Source organism: Helianthus annuus, chromosome 16, assembly GCF_002127325.2.
Source record: "Helianthus annuus cultivar XRQ/B chromosome 16, HanXRQr2.0-SUNRISE, whole genome shotgun sequence".
NCBI classification, from domain to species: domain Eukaryota; kingdom Viridiplantae; phylum Streptophyta; class Magnoliopsida; order Asterales; family Asteraceae; genus Helianthus; species Helianthus annuus.
The window spans coordinates 153,778,015-153,794,217 of NC_035448.2; the positions used below are offsets into that span (position 1 = coordinate 153,778,015).

General features: G+C 34.5%; 3 protein-coding genes and 1 long non-coding RNA gene across 5 annotated transcripts; 2 read left to right on the top strand and 2 right to left on the bottom strand.

Moving 5' to 3' along the window:
* The first annotated feature begins 659 nt into the window (after positions 1-659).
* LOC110919822 (S-protein homolog 29-like) lies at positions 660-1,091 on the top strand. The gene has a single exon (XM_022164075.1). The coding sequence runs from the start codon at positions 660-662 to the stop codon at positions 1,089-1,091; it is 432 nt and encodes a 143-aa protein (XP_022019767.1).
* A 41-nt stretch (positions 1,092-1,132) lies between these two features.
* Positions 1,133-7,129, bottom strand: LOC110915655 (FACT complex subunit SSRP1). Of its 2 annotated transcripts, none has more exons than XM_022160384.2 (17): positions 6,977-7,120; positions 6,324-6,422; positions 5,894-6,079; positions 5,566-5,671; positions 5,273-5,409; positions 5,064-5,147; positions 4,895-4,989; positions 4,060-4,168; positions 3,877-3,963; positions 3,696-3,788; positions 3,270-3,467; positions 3,057-3,202; positions 2,828-2,975; positions 1,951-2,049; positions 1,693-1,875; positions 1,539-1,617; positions 1,133-1,465 (listed from the first exon to the last, which is right to left on the bottom strand). In XM_022160384.2, exons 2-17 carry the CDS (start codon positions 6,375-6,377, stop codon positions 1,347-1,349), a joined length of 1,923 nt encoding a protein of 640 aa, XP_022016076.1. In that variant the 5' UTR covers positions 6,378-6,422; positions 6,977-7,120; the 3' UTR covers positions 1,133-1,346. The 2 variants fall into 2 exon arrangements, with proteins under 2 accessions (XP_022016076.1, XP_022016075.1); XM_022160383.2 differs by having other exon boundaries at positions 1,151-1,465; positions 6,324-6,412; positions 6,977-7,129.
* Positions 7,130-9,783: 2,654 nt separating this feature from the next.
* On the bottom strand, positions 9,784-10,322 carry LOC110915719. Its single transcript, XR_002579179.2, has 2 exons — positions 10,180-10,322; positions 9,784-10,083 (listed from the first exon to the last, which is right to left on the bottom strand). It is a non-coding gene; the product is annotated as an uncharacterized LOC110915719 (long non-coding RNA).
* Positions 10,323-10,446: 124 nt separating this feature from the next.
* LOC110915718 (stress-response A/B barrel domain-containing protein HS1) lies at positions 10,447-14,630 on the top strand. Its single transcript, XM_022160452.2, has 2 exons — positions 10,447-10,725; positions 14,265-14,630. Exons 1-2 carry the CDS (start codon positions 10,598-10,600, stop codon positions 14,452-14,454), a joined length of 318 nt encoding a protein of 105 aa, XP_022016144.1. The 5' UTR covers positions 10,447-10,597; the 3' UTR covers positions 14,455-14,630.
* Positions 14,631-16,203: the final 1,573 nt, after the last annotated feature.

The window sequence follows — 16,203 nt, forward strand, 5'->3', positions numbered from 1 at the left end:
TCTGTTATATGGGGTCCACAACAAGCACCTTTGCCAGTTTTCTATTCGGGAAAAGTACAAAAGTAGATATTTGACCAATTATATTACCGAAATAGACAAACGGCTTAAGCAAAAACACTAGCAAAGTCTTCAAATTTACCAGCTTAGCCAACATCGTCTATTTTGGTAATTTTGATTGATCAAATGATTATTTTGATAACTTTTTTTTTCTCTATGGTTATGTTATATGGGGTCTACAACAAGCATTTTATCAACCTTTTAAATATAAAACTGCTAAGTAATTATTAACGTCTATATCATTGAAATAAATTATGATGTTTATTTTTAATATCCATGGTAACAACAAATACTGATACTCACTGAATTCCCGTTGCGTTCCCGCAACAACGCACATATTGAATCAAGCTAGTTATTACTATTGAAAACTTAGCTATATCCAGATTCAATATAACATATATTATCGCCTTCCACACTCTCAAATAATTAAATACTTTTGGACTGTCCAAATTCCCTGTATCCAAACATTAAAAGTATTTAATGGTAAATATTAATGAAAACTAATGACGAGATTAATTTCTTAAATTTTCATTAGTGAGATATGATGACATATAATGCTAGAGATGATGATGGTTATTAAAACGAATCCACTTTTACCCAAAATGAAGTGGAACAAGGCGATCAGCGGTGGTTCAATGGCGGTGGCAGGTATGCTACAACTACTTCTAACGGCCACATTGATTCATGTAGCGAGTGGCAAAGTTACAGTTCAAATCACCAACTTGATCGGATACAATAACGTCATGACGATTGAGTGTCGATCATTAGACGATGATTTGGGGCAACACATATTATCGTATGGTCAATCGATAGGGTGGAAGTTTAAGCCTAACTTTTCAAAAACGACATTGTTTTATTGTAACGCGAGGTGGAAGGCAGACGTGATGCTACATGTCGATTTCCATGCATACGAGTACATGAGAGATCACTATGGTTGTGGCTCGGATTGTCGATGGCTGTTTACTATCAACGGTGTTTATGCGTATGACTCGAAACAAGACTCTTGGGATTTTAGGTTTTCTTGGTACTCTTAGCATGTTCTAGTTTATTAGTTATAACTTATAACACTCACATGTTTATAGACTCAAATATCATACTTCTTTCAAAATTGGTTGTTGAGTCAACTCACAACCGAGTTGTCCAGTCAACTTAGACCCGATTGTCGAGTTTTGATTGATGGAATTTTGTTGCCTAGATTTTGGGCTGTGGTTTTCTTTTCTTAAGATGTTTTTTTATTACAAAATGGAAAAAAAATAAAAAACGGAAACAGTTAAAGAGACGTTACGCATCTAGGGAGAGTCAGATGCGTGGCCAGAATTTGAGGGTTTCGGTTTGTAGCCACTGATTTCGTCTTGGTATCGCTTCTTGTCAACCTTAGCCTTGGCTTCATATGGTTCCTTCTCTTCAGCTACAAATCACAAAATAATATATCAGATTAAGGTTTTAGCACACTATAAAAATAAAATGGAGCGTTACGAAACCTGATAGCTTGTTCCATCGTTCACCAAGAACCCTCCCGATTTCTTGAAATGCAATACCAGGGTTGTCCTTCTTCACATTCTGAAGATGAAATCACAATTTATGAGAAATCATGATACATATACATATATATATTATTATAATATATATACTAACCTCTCTTTCAAGTTGTGAGAAAAACATAAAACCACTCATAGCTCTCTTGGGTGCATTCGGATCTTTTTTCTTCTTGGGCTTTCTCTTCTTCGACGCGTCATCTTCACCGCTTTTGGTTCTCTTCTTACTTGAAGCAGGCTTAGAAGTAGTAGGTTCTTTCTTTGGTTCCTTCTTCACAGGTTTCTGATATATAAAATATTAAAAACCAAAAAAAAATATATATATAATATGAAGTGAAAAGAAAACCCGACTACTAACCTCCTTGTCGCCTTCACTCAAACTACCATCAGAATCATCTCCCCCTGAATCATCAGTAGGTGACCCTCCATCATCCTTGTCAGCAACAAAATCCTCGTCCTACATAATTCAAACAAGTTGAAGATAATAAACCGAGGTGGCCATTTGACCCGTTACTTATAAATGGGTCGGTTTCATTTGTCTCAGATGGGTCAAAAAAGGGGAACGGATCAAACACGTTGAAAGTTGCCCAAAGTCTAATTTTAATGCATACAATCTCCCAAAACACCTTTGTTAAAAGATTTAGATAACAATATTTGTTTTGTAATCATAAGTAAAGCTTTTGTTATGCATAAAAATAAGAGTAAAATGTCATTTTCTTCCCTAAGGTTTGGCCAGTTTTGCGACTTTCGTCCAAAGGTTTGTTTTTCCGGGATCCAAAAGGTTTGAAAGCTTGCCATTTTCATCCGGCTCATTAACTCCATCCATTTTTCTCCGTTAAGTATTTCTGTCTTTTTTGTTAACTTAAAGGGCAATTCGGTCGTTTTCAAGGGTATTCGGTCTTTTTACATAAAGTGAAAAAGACCGAATTGCCCTTTAAGTTAGCAAAAAAGACGGATATACCTCTGACTTAACAGAGAAAAATGGATGGAGTTAACGAGCCGGATGAAAATGGCAAGATTTTAAACCTTTTGGATCCAGATGTGGAAAAACAAACCTTTGGACGAAATTCGCAAAACTGGCCAAATCTCAGGGACAAAAATGGCATTTTACTCTAGAAATAATTATAAACAACCTCACCCATTTTGACCGGTTACCTAACCCACCCGGCCATGTTACCATCTTTAACAAAAAAAAGTTTCAAAAAAGGCAACAAAGTTAGGATCGATAATTTAACCTCTTCGTCACTATCATCACCACCAGCTTCATTCTTTATTCGTTCAAGATGCGGGTCAACATTATCATCATCTTCATCTTGTAGCACCGCTGCAACACCGTCTGTTGTTTTAGCTCCACCCAGATTCATAATTTTAAGACCCTTTGAACTGCATCATTAAAACAACAAACTCAGTGACGACTTTCTCAATCCAATCACTTCCAAAAAACGTAAATCATATTATACTGACTTGACAAACTCAAAGAGATTATGATATTCGTTTCTCTGAATGTTCCGGAAAAGATGTTCTTGCTCTGTCTTCAGTCTAATAAGAAGATCAAAGTAATGCATGTTTGATCCTCCCGCAGCATGTCTTTCAAATTCCACGTAATCAATCTACATACAGCTTATGAATCAGTTCACTGTAAAGAAACTGAAAACTAGAGTAATTGTAATGTAATACCTCATCGTATAGAATAAGAGTAGGTGGTTTTGGTAAGAAGAAAAAGCTCTTTTCAAGTGGATAAAGAACGCCATCTTCGGCTTTTAAGGATGACTTCACAGCGTAACCATCTTGACAACTACGGAATTTTCCGGGTCTTGTGAGTTTTGTGCCTGATAAGCCTCTCAATACCATCGTAAATACTTCATGAATCAGTCCCTGCTCATGTTAAATATTAAACCATCTAAGAATGAACGAAAGTTGGTGTAAAAGCTGAAATAAGGTGGCAAGATGGGCAAGACAAACGGGTTTGGTAAAAAGTCAAAAGGGGTTTGGTAAGCAAGTCAAAGCGGGTTGGGTCGTAGGTAAAAGCAGGTCAGTTTGGACTGGCCTGCAAACACCTTGTTATCCGATTTTTTACTGCATTAACTGCTTAGAAAAAACTACCTTATAAGTTGGTTCTAACTTGTCCTTGTATTTAGTAGCGAAAAGATCTTCATTCATCGTCAAGGTGCTTTCCACCACATAATCTGTTTCAAACTATCACACGCCAAAAGCAGATAATAAATTAAATACACTTTTTCTCACAATGAAGCTAGCTAATCATCAGGAGCAATAAGCAACATACCTGCAACACTATATGCGGATACATTGTTTGACCTTTACGGATAGGTGGATCGAGGGTAACAACAACAAATGTATGTGGTTGATTTGACTGCATTACAACACAAAATATATGAATATGAAATAGAATATTCAGAAAACGTTTGTTTGTTTTGAACATTTGATGAAAGGAGAGCAAAAGATAAACCTTGGGTAGTACAAACACGCGAACTACACTGCTGAACTGGATTTTGAAGTCGTTGGCTTGCCCTTGCAGCCTCAAAAAGGATAGATGAAGTTCAACATTGTAACGACCCCTGCAGAAAAAGAGGCATTGCATGAATTTCAAATTTTTAAACGACCAGAAATGATAACAATTAGAAAATGAGATTGCGATGAATTTACTTATGATTTATGTATCTCTATCGAGTCAAACAGGTAAAAAACATATATAAGTAAACAAAAGCGAACTTCATGGGCTGAATATTGCCCAAAGTGCCTTTTAACACCTATCCTTTGAAGTTTCAATTTTGAGTAAAGTACAGAGCTGTGTTTTACCAAAATTTTGGATTTGGTCCCTAGGTTTCCAAAAGTACACAGATGGTCCCTGTGGTTTGCACTTTGTAACGCATTTAGTCCCTAGACAACAAATCTAAAGGTTTTAGCATGTACAAGTTAGGGACTAAATGCGTTACAAAGTGCAAACCACAGGAACCATCCATGTACTTTTGGAAAAAGTTGGAGACTAAATGCGTTACAAAGTGCAAACCACGAAGACCATCTGTGTACTTTTGAAAAGCTAGGGACCAAATCCAAAATTTTGGTAAACCACAGGGACCATCCGTGTACTTTACTCTTCCATTTTTTAGCCTAACAAGATTAATTATTGTTATCATGTTTGACACACTAACTGTTCATATAAATACACATAATTTGGACAAAAAACGTTTAACCCAACCCGTAAAGAAATACCCATTTTGGACTGTGACTCAACCGCTCTGGCCATTTTGTCACCTCTAAGAACAATCATGCCAAGAACCCACCTTGGAGTGAGAATAGCAATGCCCTCAAACGTGACAACGGCCTCTTCACCTCCAGCGCCAACATCTGCCATTGACATTATTTTCTCACGGAAGACCTGAAAACGAGTATAAGATGCCACATGTCAAACAAAGCAATGAATAACAAATCTAGGCACGCTAAGTCTCTAACCTGTGCAGGTGGACGGTTTTCATCACCAACAAACTGTGTGTTGTTAGTGGGTATGTGGAAGCTTATCTCCATCAATGAATCTTTCTACATTAATATACAAAAAAAAACTATAATTAATATAGACTTCAAGTCTAGCATTGTAAAAGTGCACATACTAAATACCATGTGACATGAATCATCGAAAATAAAATTAGTTAACAAATAACAACCTCATTTGCACCGGTTGTGTCATCCACGTGGAATTCCAGTATGACATCAGTCTTTCCTTGAAGCTGTGTTTGCGACACATCAGCTAACGAGATTTCAAACGCTTGTTTCTGACCAACGTTAAAAGACAGCATATTGCCTGAAAATTTTCAGAAAGTAAAATACTCTATTATTCTAACAATTTTTAGATAAAATTTTTGTTGCTATACACCTCAATATTACTATTAAAAGACAAGTTTTTTTGGAGATTTTACATAAGCAGCCAATAGAAAACAAATAGGTTAAGAAGCTCAACCGTTTAAATCCACTTCTCCCCAGTTTTTCCCACTAACAGAAAGCTGTTTTTCTTCTGTTGTTAACCCACAAGTGTTTTGGAAAAAGTTGGTCAGGCTAATGACATCCTGCAATAGAGTCACTCAACTTAGTTAACAAGTGTAATAAATATAGGAGATATAAAAAGGCAAACAAATTACAATGATATTTCCATAGGCAATAAATTCTTGATCATGAAAAGAAACATCATGGATGCAGGATTACTGTTATCAACCAACTGAACAAGTAACTAACATACACCGTATCACATACAATAAATAATAAAGACGTAAACAGCCATTGAAAGCTACCTGGTCACGGAAACCGGTGAACTTATACTTAAGACCATCCTTAGTTCTGACAGCAAGTTGATTACTTCTAGGAACTTTCATCCATGTAAGTCCCGAAATATCCGACTTATCCAGTTCAACCGCCTTACCACCACCTTGTTTCTTCCACAACACACCGCCTGAATGAACTTTTAGCTGACCTGGATTCTGCATTGCACAAAATTCTGGTCACATTCCACAAAGTAGTAAAGAGACACAACTTTGCACTTCAGATTCATCTTATCATTAAACCGAAGCTGAGTTCCTTTAAAAATAACAATATGAGCTGATAGATGAACTATAACTTTTACAACACGGTCTGCATCAGCTTGCAACAATCGATTACAGCCTAAAGTGGAATAAAATTTAACTAGATAAACAGATAAAAGATTGAGGAGATGAGAAAACTCACCGTACCACCGCGACCTCCAAGCGATATATTATTGAACGAGTGACCGTCTGCCATTACTCCGAATTAAAGATACAGAACAACTGTCACACCTGCAAATTACTTTAACAGTTAACCATCATCAATCACTGCTTCAAGTCATATATATGCTATCTAATCACAGTTACAAGTAACCACTCAATCAACCAATTAATGTTGATCCAAAATCTAGCAAATCTGCAGCTTATTACATTGAATTAACAATCAACATAATAACTCATTATAAAAAAATCCTTAAAACTTATACAAACACACACTCAAACTCCATTCTCATGTACCTACCAGATGAGCACATCAGAATTCAAATCCTGAAACAATCACAACTCGATTCATACGAAAACAAAAACGATGAGCATCGGTAATCTAATCAACAACTAATGTAATCATTAATGCTGTAAAAACATCATCATATCTTCATTGAGCAATCATCGATTGAAAAATTACGAACAGATTACAACATTTTAGATGAATTTGATCAAATCTAATTCCTGTGACAGATCAAATTGCGAAACAGGACGAATATACCAGATATTTTGTTTAGTAAACAACAGATATTCACAGAATCTATGAAGAAAAGTGATAAAGAGATTCAGATTGAGACTACGTGAGTGACTTACTGAGATTCAGATTGGTGGGATTAAGTGCTGCTATTGATTGAGGAGATGAGCATGGCAGATGAATATGAATATGAATGATGTGGTTTGATTTGAGTTTGTGGGCGTGTGAGAGAAAGTAGGAGGCGGGTATGGTCAATTTGTTTTGTTAGGTTACGGATTTTAAGATTAACCAAAACTCAAACTTATTATTATGAAATCAAATTTATAAATTGTCATGTAATAATAATAATAAGTATTTAATTTCAAAAATAAAGGGAAAAAATACTCTTTTTTGAATGGCAATTTTTTTTATTCGATGGAGAAAGGTCTGGTGGCAAGAAAAGCTGCTTCTAGGAGGTTGTCAAATGTTTTCGCTAGACGATTTCTGCCTATCCGTTTGAGGATGGTAAGCCGTACTGAAATTTAAGCGCGTGCCGTGAGACTTGAACTCAAGACCCCCTCTCCTAAGGTGTTTAAAGGTTTTATCTTTGCCAATTAACCACCATCCCATTGGTTAGGAAAAATAATACTTAACAATAGATTAAATTTTAACTCATTTAATTAATATATTTATGAATTTTAAGACTCTTAAAAGTTAATATTTTTTTTACAATTTAATGCATCAGGTACAAAAGAAGGTACAAAAGTTAATATTTTTTTTACTTAATGCATAAGGTACAATTTTAAAATGAGGTAAACTAGTCTTTCAAACATTATATATAATTTAATCATGGCATCTTAATTACACTTTAATCTCACATTTTAACCAAATTCTCTTAATTAGTTAAAAACTAGCTATCTTCATTATTTTTAAAGAGTCATAACTTTTCCATACGATATTTTTTTTATAAAAAAAACATAAAAATGAGTATTTTATTTTCTTTAATTTGAGTATTTGTTAGAACTTGTGAAACTTTATATATATATATATATATATATATATATAGTTAGACTTTATCCCCTTATTAAAAAACTAACTACCCCACGATTTTTAAACGGGTGTATTTTTTTTGTACGTAAATAATAAAAAATACAGCATAAAAACGAGAATTTTATTCTCTTTAATTTGAGTATTTTTTGGAACTTGTGAGACCATTGTATACCATAACATTAAAGTGTAGGGACTAAAAGTGTCAAGATTGGAAGATTGTTGAGCAATCAGGCGACAACCACAGTGTCGCCATCTGATTACTTAGTGCTCCAGAATCGAAGACGACTTAACTCGGTGACATCTCAGTGTCGATGTGGACAACCCGATAACATCTCAATGTCGGTGGTGCATACTCCAGTAATTTTTCGGTGTCGTAGGTGCATCCAAAATCAAAGAAGGATCATATCTGACAAATCCTCAAAGTCATTATAGTGATCAGTGACTCTCAAAGAAGAAAAGTGTCGCCAGCCCCCATTACTATTCAACAGTCGCCTAGTCAAAGTCGAACGCAATGAAATGTATGTGCTAGTCAAGATGAGAAGATAAGAAGAAGGATTGACGATTGGAGATCAAAGATTAATAGAGAACGTTGTTTCGATTATATAAATATATTTTGTTTATACATAATATATTTATTGTTTTTGTCATTTTTAGACTAAGTTTTGTGAGTTATTATCTTAGAGGGTTAAAGTTTAATTAGCCTAAACATAATTAGACTATAAACAAAAAGAGTTTTTTAGGGTTTAGCAAGGGTTTTAGGGCATTGATTGTAAACAATATTTGAAAATCATCTTTTGGGTTTTTATTGATTAGTAATGTGTGTTCATCTTAATATTAATCAAGTTCTTTATAGTTCTTACATATTTTGGTTCAAACATCATATAGATTGATGTTTTGGAACTAAATATTTGTAGAAATCAATCATTTGCATAGTTGATCCATGTTAAGGACTTAAACTATAGTATTGTCATAGTATTTTTAATTAAAAATTGATATGTTACGTGACTACCAGCGTACATGGGTGAACAATGTCTGGATCATTAACCAAAACCGAATAAAAAACAAATGAAACCGACCTGAAATCAACCAAAAACTGAATTAACTGAAAACGGATTAACCGAAACCCGAATTAACCAAAACCGGTTATTGATTGTTTGTACCCTCGTTTAACCAAAATTAACCGAACCAAACAAAATAAAACAATTCATATTATTTATATATTTCTAGCTTTTATACTTTCTCTTAATGTATTTCATATTTTATGCCTCTATTTTATGTATTTATACTTTCATTTCTTGTATTTATACTTCGCTTTCATGTATTTATAATCAAAAGTTTAGCCCAAGTTTGGTTTTGGCTATTAACCAAAATTAAACGAATCAAACAAGAAATCGTCAATCTAACTTAATAAACCGAATTGATTAACCGAAAATCGATTGGTTAATAAAATAAACTAACTGATGACTTCAATTTTGGTTGATGATGATAACTTAACAACAACAAGAGATTAACACATGTAACCAAAATTGAAATGCAATTTATAATTTGAACTGGGTTTGACTTTTTGAAGTTGGGTTGGGTTTGACTTTTAACCCTTGAACGATGTTTGACCTTTAGAAGTTGAAATTTCTTTGACTTTAAGAACTTGAATTGAGATTCACCTTCACAACTTCAACGGATTTTTACTTTCAAAACTTGAACTGGCTTCACTATCACATGTTTGACATGTTTATCTGATTAAATGCTACAATTGATTTAGAATGCTATTTGACACCCAAACACAGTTATTCAAATGCTACAATCGATCCTAAGCACATCAAAGTCATTTCCATCCACTTTATAAGTCAAACCCTGTTTAATAACTTCAAACACAATTTAATAAGCATCATTAAGAGTGTACTAAGAATCCTAATGACCATGCATACATAACACTTACATAACAAAACAAGGGTAAATCCTGATCATTAACTTCAAAAATCCAAAAAAATGACCAGGATCAGCCAAAAAATAACCCTTTTAAAGGGTTATACTTAACCTAATTGTTAGATATAATATGTACACCCAACCAAGCACCCCCCCCCCCCGTCTTCATGCTCGACGACTAAAACAGAACTCGATCCTAACGCCCTTCCCGTCCTCAACAAGACCCGACACTAGATCCGGATAAGACGTCGGGTCACCTGCACCCGAATTCCAACTAGATTTCCATGAAAACCAAACCACATTCCAGATTATATACATGGCACGCATAACGAAACTAACAATTTTAGATAAAATTAACACAATGTCGTACCAATAACGTGTAATGTTATCAAAATTATCGCGTATTGCCGCATCTTTTAGACGATCAAACATGTTGTTGAAGGGATTGCCGGGGTTGTGGGATGACCAGATGTGTTCTTGAATGCAAGGAAGGTTTTGGGGAGAAAGGGATCGAAATGGTGCTTCTCATGGAAGCTTGAGGATTATAAAGTTGTGAAAGGGTTAGCTTTGGGTGAAATGACCAAACTGTCCTTCACACCTTTAAATAATGGAACGCCCAACTAATGAGACTTTGCCAGTGGGACACGATTGATTTCAATCGAAAACCATATGTACTCGAATGATATAAACGTGTGTAATCCACTATACTATCATCCATCTTTGTATACTCATTCGGTAGTATCTCATAATTTGTGAGTAGAGAGAGAGAGAGAGAGAGAGAGGGTGAGATGGGAGAGGTGAAGCACATACTTCTAGCGAAATTCAAGGATGGAATCTCGCAACAACAGATCGACGATCTCATCAAGGGTTATGCAAATCTCGTCAATCACATTGAACCCATGAAGTCCTTTCGATGGTAACATTCATTTCTCAATCTCAACTTTTACTTACATCCATCTTTCATCTCTTTCGTTCAAATTGCTTTCCGATTATATGTTCATATTCTTCATTATTAAAGCGATTTGACTTTGATTTGGTACTAAAACATCATCACAGGGGGGTGTTAGGTTTTGTTTGCTGTTTTTAAAAAATGGATGAGTTTCGATAAGATTTATACTTTGACTTTCAAGCAGATTTGTTTGACATTGACAATAATAGATCATGAATTTATTTACATTTTTATTCATCGCAGATTAGGTTTACTTGTTCTAATTTTCATATGCCTTGTTTAGCTTCAACAAGAAATTTATTTATTTGTTATTTTTTCCAAAAACAAAAAAGTTCTGTTTCAAAGATTTCACTCTTATGAAGAAGACCTAGATCTCAGTGTTTTCATAACCTTACCAGTTATCGAACCGGATGATTTAATAAGGGCTGTTTCGCTAAGCTTTTTAAAATTTATTGGCTTTTAAAAAAGCCAAATAAGTCAAAACTAGAATTAGGACCCGCCGCAATACGGCAGGGATTCTTTAGTTATAACTAAGTCGATTTAGGACTCGCTAGTTATGTTGAACCTGTGAAACGGGAAAAAAAAATAGACGGTGTAAAAACGTTCACCCACACACGCACGTTGCGTCGCGTTAGCTCGCAAAATTTAGAACGAAACGTAAAAACGTTAAACCAAAGACGCACGTTGCGATGTGTTAAGTCACAAAATTTAGAACGAAGCATAAAGCCAAAAATGAAAACTATAAAGGACCAAAGTTGAAAGTAAAAAAAAGTTGTGAGTATAGATTGCAAAAGATAAATAGTTTTGGGTTAAAAGTACAAAACAAATAGTTTTAGGTTAAAATTAATTTATTAAATACTTTTGGGTGAAAAGTAAAAAATCAATTTTTTTTGAAAAATCCCAAAGCCAAGGTTACAACAACCATATGCATAACCATTTTTTCTTTGAACCCCCCCCCCCCCGGGGCGTAAAACTGTGCCAAATAGCATCAATGCCACATTACCGCAGCGACCGCCAACACTGAAGTTGCGGCGTGTTTGCGGCGTGTTTATGTGAAGAAATTAGACCGAAACGCTAACCATGGAAATTAGTAACTAAGTCGATCTAGGACCCGCACGTTATGTCGAACTTGTCAAACGGGGAAATAATAGACGATGTAAAAACGTTGAACCACACACGCACGTTGCGTCGTGTTAACTCACAAAGTTTAGAACGAAACGTAAAAACGTTACACCACGCACGTTGCAATGTGTTAACCCACAAAATTTAGAACAAAGCATAAAGCGAAAAATTTGCGGAAAGTGAAAACTATAAAGGACTAAAGTTGAAAGTGAAAAAAGTTGTGAGGATAGATAGTAAAAGATAAAAAGTTTTGGGTTAAAAGTAAAGAAAACAAATAGTTTTGGGTTAAAATTAATTTAACAAATACCTTTGGGTGAAAAGTAAAAATATCAATTTTTTTTGAAAAACTCACAAAGCATTGGGTACAAGACATATATGCACAAAAAGGTTGCTAATTTATAGTGTTTTAATTTAATTTAATGTTTTAATTTAATTTAATTAATTTAATAATGTTTGGATAAAGGAAAATGAATTTTTAAAATAACTTTTTGTCTAAGATGGAAAAGTCATTTTAAAAAGCTAGAATATCCTGACTTTTCAAAACTTTTTCTCTTATTGGCTTTTCCCACCCAAGGTTTAAAAGAACGGAAACGAGTTTCGAGGCGTTTTCCCTTCGCCTCACGAGGCGTAAGCCTCGAGGCGAAACGAGGCGTAAGGCCGAGGCGGTATTAATAAATAAATATAAAAATTATATATATATTATAAAAATAATAATACTAACTAATTTCATCATCAGATTCACCAAAATCATCAAAAACATACTTAAAAAAGACATGAAATGCTTGAAATTGACACAAAAAGTCAAAAACATAAAAAAAGCTATCAAAATCCCCTGAGTCGCAACTTTCTTCGCGCCTCAGCCCCTCTGAGGCACATATACATTAAAAATACCATGAGGCGCGCCTCAGCCTCGTTTTTTGGCCGTTTCGCCTTGAGGTGCGCCTTGAGGCGCACGCCTCAAACGTTTTTTAAAACCATGTTCCCACCACATAAGCTAATCCAAACACTTTTTTAAAACTACTTTTCAAAAAGTCATAAGTCAATAAGTCGTTTTAACAAAAAGTCATTTTTGACATCTTTGGCTAAGCTTATTTACTCAAGGCATGTTTGGCTAAGCTTTTTGAAACAACTTGTTGACTTATTAGTTTTTTCAAAAAAGCCAATAAGTCAAAATAATGTTTCGGTAATTAAAAATGACTTTTAAAAACAACTTTCTGTATAGAAGGAAAAGTCAGTTTTGAAAAGTTAGTATTTTGTGACTTTTTGTAACTTCTTACAACTTTTCAAAACACAATTACAGAATTACCCTCTGCCCTAAGCTAATCCACTTATAAGCTAATTAAAACACTTTTTTAAGAAAACAACTTATGAACTTATTGGCTTTTCCCACCCCATAAGCTAATCCAAACACTTTTTTAAAAAGTCATAAGTCAATAAATCCTTTTAACAAAAAGTTGTTTTTGAGTTAAATAAGCTTAGCCAAAATAACTAAAAATTAATGTGTATATGTATATGGAAGCTGGGATGTATTCTTTTCAGAACCTAGTTTATGTTAAAAACTACGAGCATCACATAAAGCACTAATACGTAGTGCCTTGATGATTTAATGAGATGGCTATGTAAACGCCTTTTGTATTACATTTAAATTAAAAGGTACAGGTACAGTTCTTGAAATTCTCAACATATTCTTGATTATGAAATGAACGCCCTGTACTAAATATGCCGAAATAAACAAAATTTTGGGGCGTAAATGAATCACTAAATGAGATTTTGGAAATAGAATAAAACGAAAAAATTTAACATATTCCTGATTATGTTAAATGCCATTTTAGGTCCTGTGGTTTGGGCCATTTTGCCAGTTTAGTCCAAAGTTTTCATTTTTCTCCCGTGGGTCCAAAAAGGTTTCACCGTTGCCATTTTAGTCCACTTGGTTAACTTCATCCATTTTTTCTGTTAACCAGAAGGGCGATTCGGGCATTTTATATGTAATTCTGTTAACTAGAAAGACAATTTGGCCATATAAAATGACCGAATCGCCCTTCTGGTTAACAAAAATAATGGATGAAGTTAACCCAGTGGACTAAAATGGCAACAGTGAAACCTTTTTGGACCTACATGTGAAAAATGAAACCTTTGGATTAACCTGGCAAAATGGTCCAAACCACAAGGACTAAAATGGCATTTAACTCATGTAAAATTTGTAAATTATGTCCAACCATGGATCTAACCAGCTCAAATGAAGGTGGTTCAAGATTCCTCAACCGGACCGATTGGTTTGGTTTGGTTATGTGAACACTGTTTGATACTCCTTTGTTTGATCTTTGGTTTTATAAATCAGCAGAAGTTTCTGAATTTGGTCAACATTTTGAAAACTTTGGTACCAGGGGAACAGATGTGAGCATTGAGAATCTGCATCAAGGCTTCACTCATGTGTTTGAGTCAACCTTTGAAACTGTTGAAGGCATTGCAACATATATATCTCATCCTGTCCATGTTGAGTTTGCAACCCTTTTTCTCGGTCATCTGGATAAAGTTCTCGTCGTTGACTTTAAACCTACTGCAGTTGACCCATGAACAACTTCTTCAAAACTCTACCATTTGCTATGCCTAGACTTATGATCCATGAGTTTGTTTGTTTCTTTTTGAAAGATCTGTTGTTGTTCAAACCCAAAGACTTTTGTTGACTCCGGTCAAAATAAATAAATAATGTAACAGCTTATATGCTTATAGTCAGGGGCTGTTTGGCAACTTATGAATGGTTAAGTGTTGAACCAATAAGAGGTCTGAACCATTAAGAGCTAGTATAATGTTTAACCGTTCAGAGACAAATGTCTGACCAATTCAGATTAGAGGTCTTAACCATTCAGACTCAGTATAATGCTTACCCATTTAGAGGCAAATATCTGAACCATTCAGATATCAGCTCGCGAAACAAACAGTCTGAACAATTAAGTGCTGAACCAGTAAGAGGTCTGAACCATTAAGAGACTCATTAAGAGGTAAACAAACAGCCCCTGACGGACCTAAGATTTTTATTACGGGGGCGATCAAGGTGCTTAACCAAAATTTTACGGGAGAGATGGGATTCTAGTGTATATAATAGTAATTTTTTTCATTGAGGACGTTTGATTGCATGCTTATACCATGGGTCGGTCAATGCTTATAGTGATCGTTACAAAATCGAAAATAAGGATTTTATTTTATATTTAAAGCCGGGAATTGTGAGTTTATGTGAAATTGGTTAGATCGAGAATCTATAAATCCCTTTGCTTATATTGTGGTTGACTTCACGGTGCATTTCCTAGATCTTGGTTTGATAGATTAACTTACTCAAGAATGAATAATAATATAGTATTTGTTAAAAAAGATGATGACATGAATGTTAGGTAAAGTATACGTAGGTGACCTCATATTTGATCCAACAAAGCAAGAATTATGTGATGGATTTTCAAACGTAAAAATCAAGATTTATGTTATGGATTTTCTAATCGTAAGATGATACTTATATCAATATATAAATATTATGTGTAGTACGGGCTGTAAACGAACCGAATGAAAAGTAAATGTGTTCACGAACGGTTCATGAACACTTACCGAACAGGATTTTATGTTCGTATTTGTTCATTAAGGAAATGAGCATGTTCGCGAACGGTTCACGAACACAAACGAATACAAATAAATTTGGCGAACGCGGCAAAAGATAAAGATAGATGGCCCAGAGATTAGCACTCGAACTTGAATCCCTTATTGTGGAACGGATGTCGATCGTATTCGCCGATGTAAATAATGAAAAATGAAAGGGAAATGATGCATAAACAAGGTGAAAATGAGTTTCCTAGCATTGTTAGGGTAATAAAATAAATAAAAATTTTGATAGTATAAAAAGTACAAATAAAATATAAGAAAGTACAAATATCTTCAATTAAACTTAAATATACGAACATAAACGAACGCAAATCAACGAATGTTCACGAACACGTTCACGAACACCTTACCGAACGTTCACGAACACAATCGAACGAACGAGACCTCTGTTCATGTTCGTTCATTTAACTAATCGAACGAAATTTCTTGTTCATGTTTGTTCGTTTATTAAACGAACGAACATAAACAAACTTCCCGCCGAACGATTCACGAACTGTTCGCTGAACGTTCGGTTCGTTTACTGCCCTAATAGTACATATCTTTGTGAACTTTTTTTCTAAAAAAATCATAAGTAATCACACCATGAGAAATCATTGCCTATAACCTATTAACCGATTTTCAAATAATCAAAATCAGTCGGTTCATAAAATCACACAACAAAAACGGTTTTTATTCGTT

Coding starts and splice junctions, on each gene's coding strand:
- LOC110919822 (XM_022164075.1), top strand. CDS start 660: ATGAAGTGGAACAAGGCGATCAGCGGTGGTTCAATGGCGGTGGCAGGT.
- LOC110915655 (XM_022160384.2), bottom strand. CDS start 6,377: ATGGCAGACGGTCACTCGTTCAATAATATATCGCTTGGAGGTCGCGGT. Junction 3,468..3,695: donor AGTTAGAACCAACTTATAAG/GTAGTTTTTTCT, acceptor TAACATGAGCAG/GGACTGATTCATGAAGTATT. Junction 2,050..2,827: donor GTGATGATAGTGACGAAGAG/GTTAAATTATCG, acceptor TGAATTATGTAG/GACGAGGATTTTGTTGCTGA.
- LOC110915718 (XM_022160452.2), top strand. CDS start 10,598: ATGGGAGAGGTGAAGCACATACTTCTAGCGAAATTCAAGGATGGAATC. Junction 10,726..14,264: donor CCCATGAAGTCCTTTCGATG/GTAACATTCATT, acceptor CTTTGGTACCAG/GGGAACAGATGTGAGCATTG.